Raw genomic sequence first — 14,696 nt, forward strand, 5'->3', positions numbered from 1 at the left:
TGTCAAACTTAACCACTAGACCACTGGGGCTGGCCCTCTTCTTTTCTAACACGTGCATTTAAAGGTATAAATTTAGGGACTGGCCTGGTGGCGCAGTGGTTAAGTGTGCATGTTCCACTTCGGCGGCCTGGGGTTTGCCGGTTTGGATCCCGGGTGTGGACATGGCACCACTTGGCAAGCCATACTGTGGCAGGCATCCCACATATAAAGTGGAGGAAGATGGTCACGGATGTTAGCTCAGGGCCAGTCTTCCTCAGCAAAAAGAGGAGGATTGGCAGCAGATGTTAGCTCAGGGCTAATCTTCCTCAAAAAAAAAAAAAAAGATTAAAAAAAGATATAAATTTATTAGCATAGTTTTATGTGCAACCCACAAGCTTTTTTCTCCATAAGTTTTGATATGTGGTATTTTCATTATTTAGTTCAAAATATTTCAAATTTTCTTTATGATCTCTTTTTTGACAGATAGGTTTAGAAATCTATTTAACTTCCAACTGTATGAGGGTCATCAAATTATCTTTTTGTAATCGATTTCCACCTTAATTGCATTGTGGTCAGAGAATATATTTCATTTGAGTTCTTTTGAAGTGTGTTGAGACTTGTTTTACAGCTCAGCATACAGTCAAATTTTGGCACATGTGCTATTTGTGTTTGAAAAGGATGCCGTTGAGTGTAGTGTTCTACGTGTATCCATTTGGCCAAGTTTGCTAATTGCATTGCTTCAATTTTCTGTAACTTGATTTTTGTAAGCTTTTTTCTTCTATCAATTACTGAAACAAGTGCCTTAAAATCTATAAATGCACATTTGCCTAAATTTTCTAGTTCTATCAACATTTACATATTTTGAGATTTTATCAAGTGCATAAAAATGTAGAATTATTACTTCCTTTTGGTAACTGAATTGACCCTTTTTACTTCTAATAATACTTTTCTTGCCTTAAAGCTACTTTAATATTAATATATCTATACTGGTTTCCTATGATTACTGTTTGCTGGGTATAGATTTCTCCATCCTTTTCTTTCAAAATTTCTAAATTCATATGTTTTAAAAGTGTCTCTTGCAAACAACCTGACAATCTTTGTCACCATTGGAGTGTTAGCCCATTTACATTTAATGTAATCATGGATTTACCACCTAGTTCTTACAACCTGCTATTTGTCCCAACTATTCTGTTTTTCTTCTCTTATTCTCTTTTGCAGCTCCTAAACCTGTCCACTGAATTGATTATTCCATCCACCCTCATTAGCTTGAAAGTTACACACATACAACATGCCTCCTTGACTTACCGAAGTCTATTATTATTATTTGAGGAAGATTAGCCCTGAGCTAACTGCTGCCAATCCTCCTCTTTTTGCTGAGGAAGACTGGCCCTGAGCTAATATCCGTGACCATCTTCCTCTACTTTATATGTGGGATGCCTGCCCCAGCATGGCATACCAAGTGGTGCCATGCCCACACCTGGGATCCAAACCAGTGAACCCTGGGCCACCAAAGCAGAATGTGAGAACTTAACTGCTGCGCCACTGGGCTGGCCCCGGAAGCCTATTATTAGATGGGACTTTTTAACCCTCTTCTTGGATGATACAAGGGACTCAGAACACAAACTCCATGTAAGCTCTCCCTACTTATACACCTGTACTTTCAAACATTTTGATATGTATTTAAAACTCCGTGACGCAATTATTGTTTTATATAGTTTTATGTAGTTATTATTTTATGTATTGTTTCATGTAGTATCTATGCTGACCTGCGCCTTTTCCATTTTCATTGCTCTTCAATCCTTCCTGGAGCTACGTCCTTACATTTAGCATCATATTCTGCCTTTTGATCACTCTTTTAATGGTCCCTTAGGGTATGTGTGCTAATGAATTCTTTCAGTTGTATGTCTAAAAATGTCTTTCTTTCTTTTTCATTCTTGCAGGATATTTTCCCCAATTAGAAGTTTCTAGGTTGGCAGTCACTTTCTTTCAGCACTTTAAAGGCACTATTTCATTGTCTTTCACTGTTTCTGCTGAAAAGTCAGCTCTCAGTTTAACCGTTGCTCCTTTGATGGTAATCCCTTCTCTATCCCACCACCATCAGCAGCTTTGCAATATTTCCTTTTCTTTGGTTCTATTTTAACCATGGCGTGTCTGGGTGTGGACTGTCTGTTTTATTTATCCCACTTGAGATTTCTTGAGGCTTCTTGAATTTATGCCTTGACACCTTTCATGAGTTTTGGAAAAGATCTCAGCCAGTATTTACATACGTAAATATTCCATTCTTTTTTGTGTGTGAGGAAGATGGACCCTGAGCTAACATCTGTTGCCAAGCCTCCTCTTTTTGCTTGGGGAAGATTGCTCCTAAGCTAACACCTGTGCCCATCTTCCTGTTTTCTATGTGGGATGCCTCCACAGCATGCCTTGACGAGTGGTGTGTAGGTCTGCGCCCAGGATCTGAACCCGTGAACACTGGGGCGCCAAAGCAGAGTGTGTGAACTTAACCACTATATCGCTGGGCTGGCCTCAATATCCCATTCTTTTACTCCTTTGAGATTCCAACTACACTTAGGCCAGACATCCTCACTGTATCCTTCATGTCTCTCACTCTCTATTCTCTACCTTTTTGATTTGGTGTTTTTTTCCCCGAATTTTTCATTTTACTCATTCTCTTCTCAGTTGTGACTAATTTGCTCTTAAATCCATCCACCGAATTATTCTTAAATCTTGTTATTTTTCAGTTCTAGAATTTCCATTTGGTCCCTTTTTATAGATTCTAATTCTCTGAAATTGTTGGCAACACGTGGTTTTGAACACAGAAAGCATAGCTGTTTCAAATTCTGTGACTGCTGTATCTGGACACTGTGGGCATTTCTTTTTTTCCCTCTGATGGTGTTAACTCACATAATTCATATTATCTGGTCATCTCATATACCTGCGTACTTCCGATTATAACGCTGTAGAAATAACTCGAGGCCTTGGGTTACACTCCTGTCTCAGTCAGCTTGGGCTGCTGTAACAAAACACCACAGACCAGGCGGCTTAAACAGCAGACGTTTGTTTCTCACGGTTCTGGAGGCTGGAGAGTCCAAGATCAAGGTGATGGGTGATTCGGCTCCTGGCACGGCTCTCTTCCTGGCTTGCACACAATTCTTGCTATGTCTTCACACAGTGGAGAGAAAGACAGCGCTCCTTCACATGTCTTCTCATAAAGGCACTAATCCCATCATGGGGGCTCCACCATCACAACCTCATTAAACCTAATTACCTCCCCAAAGCCGCACCTCCTTATACCATCACACTGGGGGGTAGGGCTCAATATACGAATTTTGAGGGGGTATAGTCAGTTCATGACAGTTCACTTCCTCCAGAGAGAATGCGCTAGGCACCTGGGGGCACTACCAACCCGATTTTACCTCAATGCACACTCAGAGACTGCTGATTCAGAAGCTGGGCGACAGTACCCCTGAAGTGTAGTCTACTGAGAGTAATGGGGGACCAGGTAATCCAGCCCAACTCTCCAGCTAAGGACAACTTGGAAATCTGGTCAAAACGTTTTTTCCCCCCCCCCCCCTAAAGATTTTATTTTTCCTTTTTTCTCCCCAAAGCCCCCAGTACATAGTTGTGTATTTTTAGTTGTGGGTCCTTCTAGTTGTGCTATGTGGGATGCCACCTCAGCATGGCCTGATGAGCAGTGTTGTGACCACGCCCAGGATCCGAACTGGTGAAACCCTGGGCCGTCAAAGTGGAGCGTGCGAACTTAACCACTAGGCCACAGGGCCAGCCCCTAAGTCAAAATATTTTCAAGTTTCGTTTGACGTCATCCCAGAGCTAAGAGGATGGTGAGAGAGAGCCTGGTTAGTCATATGGGGCTGCTTTTCCTGGGGGGGGGGGGTAGCTTTTGCTAATTGCAGAGGCCATGTCTGAGCAGCTGGTTCTTTTGATAAGCCTTGTGAAGTCAGGAGAGGAGAAGCTGCCATACGTGACCTGACCAAAGTGGTGGGGGGGCTCCTGATGAATCTCTCTTGCTCTGAGGGGGGGGACTCCAGATGGATATACCCTAACAAGATTAAATTTTATCCCTTGAGTTCTTAAAAAATAAAAATACATTATTTGCTATGGATCGTGTGCTATACTCCAGGCCTCGCTTTTTGCATTCATAGGAAGCTTGGCTCTTCATCAGAGAATGGAAACCCTGACCTCCCTGACCCCTGGAGGTGATGCAGGACACCAGAATAGCCCCGAATCTGGCATCAGAAAGCCTAAGGGTCAGGTCCTACTATCAAGCGGCAGCTACTAAACTGCAGGCATGGTGCCTAGGACCCAAAGGGTTGACCTTGCAAACTCCAGCCTACAAAGTATCAGCAGGTACCACCACTCTAATTTACGGCTCTGGAAAGGAGCACAGAGTGACTCAGTTATGGGGAGAGCTTTAATGCCTAACGCAAACCCCTGGCTCCCCAGAACCTAAGGACAGCATGTTGCCCAAAGAATACGAAATTCAGGACCCACTAAATGTTTCTCTGGGGCATATCTCAACAAGCTTGAGGGAGCTGCTGAGTGTGCTGACTGATGCCGCTCCTATGCGCCTTCCTCTCCACAACTTCCGCTTTTCCAGCTCCTGCGATTTCCTTCCAAAGGTGAGGACTGTGTGTGCAGTGTACTCTCTGTGCCTCACCTTCAGGGACCTTCTTTCCTTTCCTTTCTCCGTCTCTGTCCTTGAGCTGCTCCATACCCCCACGTCCCTCGGCACCGCTGAATGGTGGCCGGCCTGTGATGACAACACTGCAAGGCAGTTCACGGATCCTGCGACACCAGCCGCAATGGGCGAGTGTGGGACCAGAGTCAGAATTTAAAGCCTTTTCACACAGTGCCTTGAACTCCTGAGAGGGAAGGTGCTATCGAAAGGGGCCCATTCTTTTAAAAATAAACGTTGTGGGAGAACCCCTTGTTGATGAGATGACACACTGCAATAATGGCTTCGTATCTTGGGTAAAATCAGATGTGAATTTCCATCCAAACACATGATGGTCCTGTATTGTCTCACTCTACACATTCTTACTTTGTGGAAAACAAAGAAAAACTCTCAGCAAATTAACGCAAGCTTAACTCAAGTTTATCATTTAAATTTATTGTTGTGTAATAAATCTTTCGCAAAAATAAGGAAGAGACTCCTGGTGGACTTGCAGAGGCAAGGCAGTGAGGCAGCGGTCTGGGTGCGTGGATTCACAGGTGGCCTCTGAGGCCGCGGCCCCAGCTGAGCGTTCAGGCCAGTGAGCACTTCTACTGTGCGGTGAATTCAAATAGAGGGGAGGGAGAGGGCACTGCTGGAGAAAGGGGCTTTGGGAGTGGCCTGGGGAAGAGACGGTGGGATTCCTTCAACCAAGGCTTCCTTGGTAGTTTACCTTCTGTGACCAAGTCACAAGGACAGTCCTGCAGCCCAGTGCTTGTCTCACAGCACTGCCCAGGCCTCAGCCTCTGAGGACGGTTCCACGGTCCTACCAGAGGCTCGGTTGCTCCACGTAACCCTTTCAAAATTTTGTGTTTTGGTTTGAAGGCAAGGAAGTAACTCAAAAGGCTACGGAAACCAGTTAAAGCTGTATTATCATTTCCCCCCATAGGAAATAAAAATAATGGCTACCTGAAATGATAACCAAATCATTTCCCCCTCTTGACTGTCAGGATCGCTCCCCTCACCTTCAAACGGCCTCTCCCCACAAGCTAGACTAAGCAGAAGCCGTTAATGCGCCTCAGCGGCTGGTCTGAGGCCCTGTCCACCGTGACCTTAAGTGAACCACAGGAGAGCCCAGCCATCCGTGCAGACAGGTAAGAGGCCTGAGGAGGCAGAGGGCAGGCTGCCATTGCCTCCCGGGTCCACCCCTCGGCGATGGCCCTTCACCAGTCAGTCAGCCTCGGGGAGCTTCGGTTTCAGCCCCTGTTCCCGCCAGGATAATGAGACCGCCTGGCTGGCCTACTCTGAAGGATGGAGCAGCCCAGGCTTTTCACGGGGGGGGGCAGTCACACAGACATGGGCTGATGCGATGGCACTGTTTCTAACCTGTTCCAGAGCCTGGTGTGACTGAAGATGGCTCCTCCCACACCCTGAGAAGACAGTAATGGACCAAAATGACTTGGGCTCCAGGCCAGTGACACAGGGACAGGAGAGAAGCTGGTTCCTGATACAGCTTAGACCACAGCAGGCTGAACACAGTGTGCTGGGTGTCATCTGCGATTATGTGCTTTCTACGCAAAAAAGCAAACACTTTTTCCATCTTTGAGAACGAAACCAGGCTCCTCATGTAGACTGTGAAGGGGTGGCCGGGGACACAAAGTGTGACTCAAAAGGACCGTCTCACTCTGCCTCAGGGCCCGCTCTGCTCGGGGCAGCCCCGAAGCTCCTTCTTCCAGCTCAGGGACGAAACACGAGGATCGCATAGGCACAAATAAACAAAGTCAGAGACGAAGAGCAGAACACGGTTTTCACCTCATGTGGAACACCGTATTAACCAAATTGGTCTCCTTTTCCTCCTCCTAGTCTGGTTGAAGAAAAAAGACTGCTTTCAAAATGAAGCTTTTCTTTTCCCAATGATTAATACAGAGTAGATGAACTTAATTTGTGCTAGACTCCAACTTAACTCAGCTACAGCTCAGAGGCCAAGCCCACAGGAAAGCTAACCTGGCTTCATGAGGAGGAGCCATCTCTGTCTTTGAGGGAAAGACACAGAGCATCCAGCGGCTTCGATCTAACTGCCCAGGCAGACTGTTATTAAACGTGGGCCTCTGAAAGGCAACCGCACACACACGACTTCATTTCCTTACTATTCCTGTCTTGTCATCTTTGCAGAGTGATATTTCTTAATGCTGAAAGAAACACACACACAATAGACCAACACAAAAATTCTTGAACATGCAAAAAAAACCCCCAAAATCCCAGGATGTATGGTGAAGTGTCATATGCCTAAGGCAAGGGGTTCCTGGAAGAGCTCTAGAATTTTGGTTTAGAAATAAAATTGCAGGTGGAATGGTAGGATTTTACATTTATTATTGCCCCCCCCAACTTTTTTTGCACTACAATCTAAGCTGAGTGATCTACTGCCAACTGGCACCAATTCTCCAAATCCGAGTGTGCAAGGGAAACACGCCTGTGTGATGCTCTTTAATAGAAGATGCACCAGGCAGTCGGTCTGGTTCTGTTCGCCAGAAAGAAAATAACTAGAAGGGCTGCTCGGCTGGAGGGGTCAGGGTGGGAGACGGCGCCCGCCTTCAGTCGGCATCCATGGTGAACAGCTGGATGTCCTGTGGGTTCCAGTAGAGGCCCACTGCTGAGTTGTAGACCAGAGACCAGACATAGGGGATAAAAAACTCCTCGGGCTGCTCCTCTTCCACATATTTGAATTTCAATTCTGGAAATTTCTGCAATGAAAACAAGATGATTTTATAATCTCACAGTTTCAGGCAAATCAAAAGCAGCAGCAGTTCCTAAGTGGCGGTGTGGCATGTGGGGAGCCCACCTCCCCTAACTGGTATAGGGGCTGACAGCTCTGGGGCTTTACAAGACCCAGTGTCCAAAGGACTCCTGAGAGAATGTCAATTACCTGTAGGAAGGTCAATCACCCACGCGTCCCGGTCAGCTAATGTCACTTTCCTGACGGCTGGCTGAGAGCGGCAGGGACCTGGATGGGGGAGGGGTGGGACGGGAAGCATCACACTGGGAAACGGCCCCTCGTGGGTGGCAGACGGGGTTCCAGAGAAGGCGGTCTTCTGCGCAGTGCTGAGGGCTGCTTCTTCTCGAGGGACTCCGCCTTCTCACCAGGGTGGAGTCACCGTGGAGACGAGGGCTTCCCCTCACCATTCCTGAGTTTTGACCTGCGCTGCATGGCCTCCGCCTCCGGCCGGTGGTGATGGCTTCAGCTGTGCAGGGGCCCGCAGTGAGTCCTCACGGAGGCTCAGGAAGGGCTTCGGCCTAGCTGGACAAACACCCCCAGGCGCTGAGCCTACGCTCGTGGTCTCTGGAAGTGGGAAGGCACGTGGCCCCAGGTCCTCGGTAGCACCATCACCAGGATGTGGGCTTCTCTTCCAGTTTTCCTCCTGACTCACCTCCTCCAGCAGGCTGAGGAGGCGCTGGAGTTTGCTGACAGCCCTGGCCTCTTCCCTTGCCAAGGTGACTCGGGGGAGACTGGCTGCCGTTCAGTGACCTGTGTCCCGGGGGGACAGGAGAAGGGGCCACAGCGTCCTGAGAGGAGGGTGGGGCGGGCTGAGGAAGTGGGCTGACAGAGGAGGGGAGACGCGCACACAGCAGGCACGGCGACGAGCAGAGCAGTCTTTATCTGTTCTGTTTGCTGCTGTGTCCCCACAGTGGCCGGGCACTTGACAATCCGATGACTGAATGAACCAGTGACACCAGCAATCACACACTGAGGACCAACTGTATCCCCGGTACAACGGTCAGTGCCTCACGTATACTGTCTTACGTGAGTCATTCATTCACTCATTCTATTGGCTGAGCGTCTGCTACTCTGCGCCAGCAGTCACTGTGCATGCCAGGGCCCAGGACACAGGGTGCAGCAGCCACACACACTCCTGTCCTCACAGAGCTGCCTTCTTGAGGAGAGAGACGAATACACAGCAGCAACATCAAAACAATGATAACAGAGTGGGTAGTAAGAGAGGGAAGGACAAGAGGCTCGAGAGGCTGGAGGGTGGTGGAGGGGCAGCCAGGTGAGGAAGGACGTGTGTCCCTCCTGAGGGAGCAGCGCGGAGGGAAGGCCACGAGGTGACTGCTGGGGGCAGAGAGGGGCCGGAGGAAGAGCAGGCCCTGGAGAGCCGGGCCCAGGGGCGGGAGGATGGGGAGGCAGAGGAGCCGCATGGAGACTCGGCCTCCACGCTAAGGTCCGGAAAGCAAGTGAAGGGTCTGAGAGGCCACCTGAAGAGAGAGGCTCTGTGCGGGGTCTACTCCGATCACAGCGCAGAGAACTAGAGGGCACCTGGCAGCAGCGGGGGCAGGGTCTGGTCCAGGTGAGGGCAAATGGCCCGAACCAAGGCGGATGACACTAGTTAGGTAGATTCAGAAGATATTAAAAGGAAAGAGGCGGGTAGGTAGGGGACCTACACACACACACACAGAGTGATGGAAATTTTAAAACAACATTTACAACGATTAAGACCAAACACCTAAGTGCTGGATCCTCAGAGTTCCAGAATGATGAGAGAGGGGCCGAGTTAAGCAGGAAATGCTTTGTGGCAAGATGAGTTTTGAGTTAAATCTTGAAACAAGTGTCTAGGGATTCCTGAAAAGGAGGGTACTGTGGTCACGGATGTTACAACATAATACAGACAGTACAATCCCCATCCCTCACGTCTTTAATGAAAACCACTCCACTCCATGGCTCCCAGGGCATCATGGCAATGCAGAATTGACACAAATGGATTCTCGAACCTCCCCCACCTCCAACGACCCTAGATGCTCCCTCATCCTCTCTGTAGCCCATACTCCAGAAGCCTTTGCAAAACTACTCTGGTTTAACGAAATCCTAAGACTTTTCAGACTATCGGTGTTTCCAGTCAGCTCTTTCTCATCACCAGCGTAGGCTTGAAGTCTCGGCGTGCGCAGACAGCAATGGTAACGACTGTGATTTAGAGGACAACTTCTCCCACTGGGCTCTTCTGGTCAGTCTGGCCAACAAAGTCTCATCAGCTCAGGGATGTGGCACTACTTCCAGCACTTACTGACACGACTGGGACTTAATTAGGTCCCCCAGTTTTCTATTCCCTTGTCATCCACTCACAAAGTCCCCCTGAATGCCTCCCACCCTGGGCCAGCATTCTCTGGATGCACCATGACCACTCAGCGGCTGCGTGCTCTTTTGGGGGCCTGGGCATCCTTGATGGGCCACCTCTCATACTCTCTGCTGCTTCCGCCTGGCACAAGGTTCTTAGGCGTGGGGGGACAGGGTTCTTCAAGGTGGTAATAAGTCTCTGTCATGGAATCAGGTGTCTCACAGGCAGCAACACGACCATATTCTTTTCCATGAAAAATATGCATTTTAGTAACAGGTGTAGCTACCACCCACTGAGTGCTCCCTGCACACCAAGTCTGTCTGGAAGCTCCACAAGCAGCGTCGTGGTCAGTCACCACAATGTCCCGCCAAGGTCCACATGGCAGACCCCACTGATGGAAGGTGAAGTGGGGTCTGCAGAGGCTGAGTGGCTGGGTCCAGGTGGCACAGCCTGTGGGGTGGAACCGGGGGTAAAGCCCAGGTCTGACGGGGTGGGAAAGCCAGTTTGAAAAGTGACACCAGAGTCATAGGCATCCTAGTGCTTGGTCCTTGAATTGGATTCCCCTGGTACCTTCAGGGTTAGTTCTGTGCCCTGTCACTGAATGCACAGAACCCAGCACACTGCTGTTCAGAAAAATGACCAAAGCCACTACGACGTTAACAATCAAGAAAGGATGGCGGACTGAGTTGGAAAAAGAAAAGAAATTCATCCCCTAATAATGAGGATGAAAGTCCTAGTTCTTAGAACGGCCTCAAACTTTAGAAAACCCCTCATGCCGACTTGGAGAGGAGTGAGGAGGCCGTGGGGTACAGAGGTGGTGGTCTGAAAAGGTCAGAGCCCCCACACTGCCTCTTTCAGCTGGAATAATAGCATGCTACATTTCCATGTGGTCATGTGGCTGGTAGCATGCACTTCCTGATGTTAGAAATAAAAATAACTGGAAGATGTGAAACCTTTTCTCCACCCAGTGACATATTTGGAGGTTTTCCTATGAGGGCCTGAGGAAAGGACACTGTATCTCTAAGGAGGGTGGGATGGGAAAGAAAATGAGCACGTTGCTTTCCTAAGAATTCCTTCCTACGGAGGTAAAGACACTCCGGCAGGAGCCGTTTGGCGCTGGCACTGAGTTTACCTGCCCTCATGGTTCTGGGGGAATTCTGATGATGACGTATTCAGTTAGAAAGAGCAATGAGTCAAAGACTGCCCTGTGATCGCTCACAGCAGATCCAGGAGAAGGCCCCAGGAAAAGCACCTGCACCCCATGACTGTCCTCCCACCGCCTGGTCACGGAGCTGGAAATGCCTCGTTTTCACTTTGACTCAAGTTTATGTCACAATGATGATCCATCTCACTCTGGAGTGAGTAAATGTCATAAACAAAGTCTCAACATGGGGTGAGAGCCTGAGTGGTAAGACTATTCGGTATATAGCATATAATAGCACATAAAAAAATAGAATAAAATAGCATAAACTTCACCTATCAGTGGCAAACATGTATTTTTATTATGAAGTTTTTCTTCAAGTTGGCCAATGATTATTTCTATAGAAGTTCTCCACAAAAACTCAGTAATCAATTCTGAGATTATGGCCAACATTTATAGCTAACATAACTGATTACCTATTACATGGCAGGCACGTCCCAACACTTTACATATAGTTACTCATTTTTTTTTATCTTCCCAAAGCCCCAGTACATAGTTGTATATCCTCATTGTAAGTCCTTCTAGTTCTTCTATGTGGGACGCCACCACAGCATGGCTTGATGAGCGGTACTAGGTCTGTGCCCAGGATCCAAACTGGCAAACCCTGGGCCACGGAAGCAGAGCACGTGAACTTAACCACTCGGCCACAGGGCCGGCCCCTATAGTTACTCACTTACTCTTTGAAGTAACTAGAAAAAGCACTTGAAAGGCAGGCAGATAGTTTGAGTTTTAGCCCATTCATTCATTCAGCAAATATCTACTGAGGGCCTACTGTGTAGGAAGGACAGTACTAAACATATAGCTGTGAGTAAGACACACACAATCCCAGCTTTTAAGAGCAGCTCAAGTCCAGTCCTTATTAGCTGGGTGACTTGGGACAAGTCTTGTACCTTCACTCAGACTCAGGCTCTTAAGAGATAAAGTTTACTCTGAGATTTTGAATTTAACCATCCTGTCTACTCCACAGGGTTGTGACAATCAAACGAGATGAGCCATGTAAAAGAGCTCTCTCTAAAGCCTAACACAGAGTGAGCACTCAATCAACGTTGGCTTTTATCACTGACATGAAAATAGTATGCAAATGTGAGGTATGCTCTTATTTTATAACTTTCAGTAATCAAATCTAAAGACTAGAAATACCACGACTGACCTGGTCCTAAGCCTGTTTCTCTTATGCCACCCACATGGACACTCCTCACTGGGCAACCCTGTTTCCTGACTCTTAGTAACAGAAACATAGGAGGCTCTGGGCCTCCCTGCATGAAAACCCAGGAACAAGTGCTGACAAATGGCTTACAGGTGACAGACTCATCTTCATAAACATTTTTAAAGAACGAAATTATGTCACTGAGAGAAGGTAGGTCCTAAAGAACGGCCTTCTTTCTCTGTCTCAGAGTCGTCGTTGTTGAATGATGAGTTAAATGAATGAATGCGTGACTTCAAATCTGCATGATAATCCTGTGCCACAGGCACTGTTAACTCAACTGGAAGGGAGGATTGGCCCTGATGTGAGCTGATGGCTACGGTAAAGAGGACAGGAGGGTCACTTCTAAGACGTAGCTGACATCAGGAACATGACCTAGGTGTTCACAGCCTTCCTGTGTGATTATGCGGCATGTTCAACAACATTCAAGATGGAGCCAGGAGTGTGGCATCTAACCCCTGAGCTGAATGAGCCTGGAGTGGCTGAGGTTATCCAGGAGCGAGGACATCAAGCCTTATTCTAGGAGCTCACAGAGCCAACCCAGTAGGGGAGATCAGGGGAAGTGACATATACTGAGGCCACCCAAGTGCCAGGTACTTCCCACCTCACCCATGACCACACTATAAAAACAGAAGCGGCATCTCTCAGCTCATTGCTTTACGTCCTTCACAACAGTCAGTGTGTATCTTGTTTATTTGTTCACTTTGTGGACTATTCGTCTCCCTTACTAGAACATAGGCTCCAAGAAGGCAGGGACCTTATGAGCATCTGGCATACTATGGATCCTAAGAGATGTCTGTTGAATGATGAGTTAAATGAGTGAGTGACTGACTTCAAATCTGCATAATAATCTTGTGACACAGGTATTATTAACTCTATTGGATGGATAAGAAAACTTAGGCTCAAAAGGTAAAATAAAATGCCAAAGAGGCCAGAGCTGGTAAGCGGCGGAGCCAGAGGCTGAAGGAAATTCACGCCTCTCCACCGTGGCCTCCCCAGAGGCCACAGGTACCTGGCTGTGCGCTCTTCAAAACGTCTATCTTCAACGTGGACACTAGGCTTCCATGTCTTTCCAGTAATGACAACGAGCTTCAAACATTTCTTCAATGTCCCCCGACCACTAAGTCACTTAACCTTTGTGCCTGAGTTTCCTCACCGTGAAATGACAGAATGGGTCTCCAGGGCCCTGTTTCAGCTCTAGAGTCCTGGTTCCCCTGGGCTGGAGTCAGGAGGCCTCCACTCTGTCCTGGCTCAGCTACGGGCTGAGCACTTCTCCAGGACTCAGTTTTCTCACCTTGCGTAAAATGAAGCACCTCTGAGCTCCTTCCATCTCTGACTGGGTGTGGTTTTATGAGATGACCCCAGTAAGGTCTACACATTTGTATTCTCTGCCATGCCTCCCAGGCTCTCCTGGGTTGCCTGGAGAAAGGTCGAATAGGCTGGGCCTGGTTCAGCCACAGCCCTGAAGTCAAGCATTTGCTGGTTTCTACTTGGCCAGGCCTCACATGGGGGCAGCCTCACGGGAGACAGTAAACATCTAAAGGCTCCTGAGCTGTCCTGTGGGTTGACAAGAGATGGCTCTAAAGGCTGACTTCTAATTGTTTAAAACCAAGACAAACAAGGCTGCAGTTGAGCTACTCTGTGGCCCGAGAGCTTGTGGCTAAGTGGGTTGAGGTTCCAGATGTGTCCCCAGTGCTGGCCAGTGAAGCCTGACCCCTTTCACACAATGGCTCCTAAGTCGCTGTCTCCTGAGTGGGTGCCCCCCGACACAGGGGAAGCAAAGGGCAAGTACAGACAGAGCAGCACGAACACGCTTCTATTACTGGCAAAACGTGAACACTGTGGACAGCGCGCGCACACACACACGCACGCCCCTGAACCTACAGCACGAGCTCCTCTGTCCACAGGGGAGCAAGTGAGCTGCGGGGTATTATTTCTTGGGTTATTTGCTTAGAACTTTTCATTAGCACTTCAAAGGTTCAGAAAGGAGGATAAAGCATAAATAGCAAGAAAAACAAGAGCGTGTTCTCTAGGCCTGACTATACAAAACTAACACTGGAAAGCACAAAGTAAAGAGCTTTCCTTTTCTTGGAATGTCTTGTTTTTAAGACAGTGCACCGGGAACATTTTAAAAGGGTGAATAAGAGGCACAAATCATAGAGGAGTTTTGAAAACACTATTCAGTCACCCTGACTGAATGTGAAGGCCCCTGCATTACTAGCTGTGCCCAAGCTGCATTTAATTTGACGCCCCTCCACCCCCCCCACCCCAATCTACCTGTCTGTCTAGCTAGAGGGACAGACAACATGGTTTGAGATTTAAACAGACATTCTTAAAAATACATGCTCCTCTAATGTCTTAGAAGTCGGAGAGCTAAGGAAAAGAAAGACAAAAGGTTTTATTTAGCACTAATGACACTAGGGATACATTTTGTCAGGATTCCGTCCAAGAAATGTCACAGTCTGAACGTCAGAACCACCACCTAGAAAAAGTCACTCTTCCTTTCCGTTCCTCGTCAAGCCTGTGGAGAACAATAAT

The 14,696-nt window shown here is 47.9% G+C and overlaps 1 protein-coding gene across 14 annotated transcripts in view; it reads right to left on the bottom strand.

The window, feature by feature from the left end:
• Positions 1-6,998: 6,998 nt before the first annotated feature.
• DYM (dymeclin) overlaps positions 6,999-14,696 on the bottom strand; it is a 359,439-nt gene continuing 351,741 nt past the window's right edge. For 11 of the 14 annotated variants that reach the window (XM_023647788.2, XM_070221038.1, XM_023647789.2 and 8 more), the window contains one exon: positions 6,999-7,389. In XM_023647788.2, coding sequence (XP_023503556.1) covers positions 7,240-7,389 — 150 coding nt within the window. In that variant the 3' untranslated portion in view covers positions 6,999-7,239. Of the gene's footprint in view, positions 7,390-7,571; positions 7,650-14,696 lie in introns of all 14 variants that reach the window. The other 3 variants (XM_070221046.1, XM_070221040.1, XM_070221047.1) reach the window with 1 other exon arrangement.

Source organism: Equus caballus, chromosome 8 (genome assembly GCF_041296265.1).
Source record: "Equus caballus isolate H_3958 breed thoroughbred chromosome 8, TB-T2T, whole genome shotgun sequence".
Lineage (NCBI taxonomy): Eukaryota > Metazoa > Chordata > Mammalia > Perissodactyla > Equidae > Equus > Equus caballus.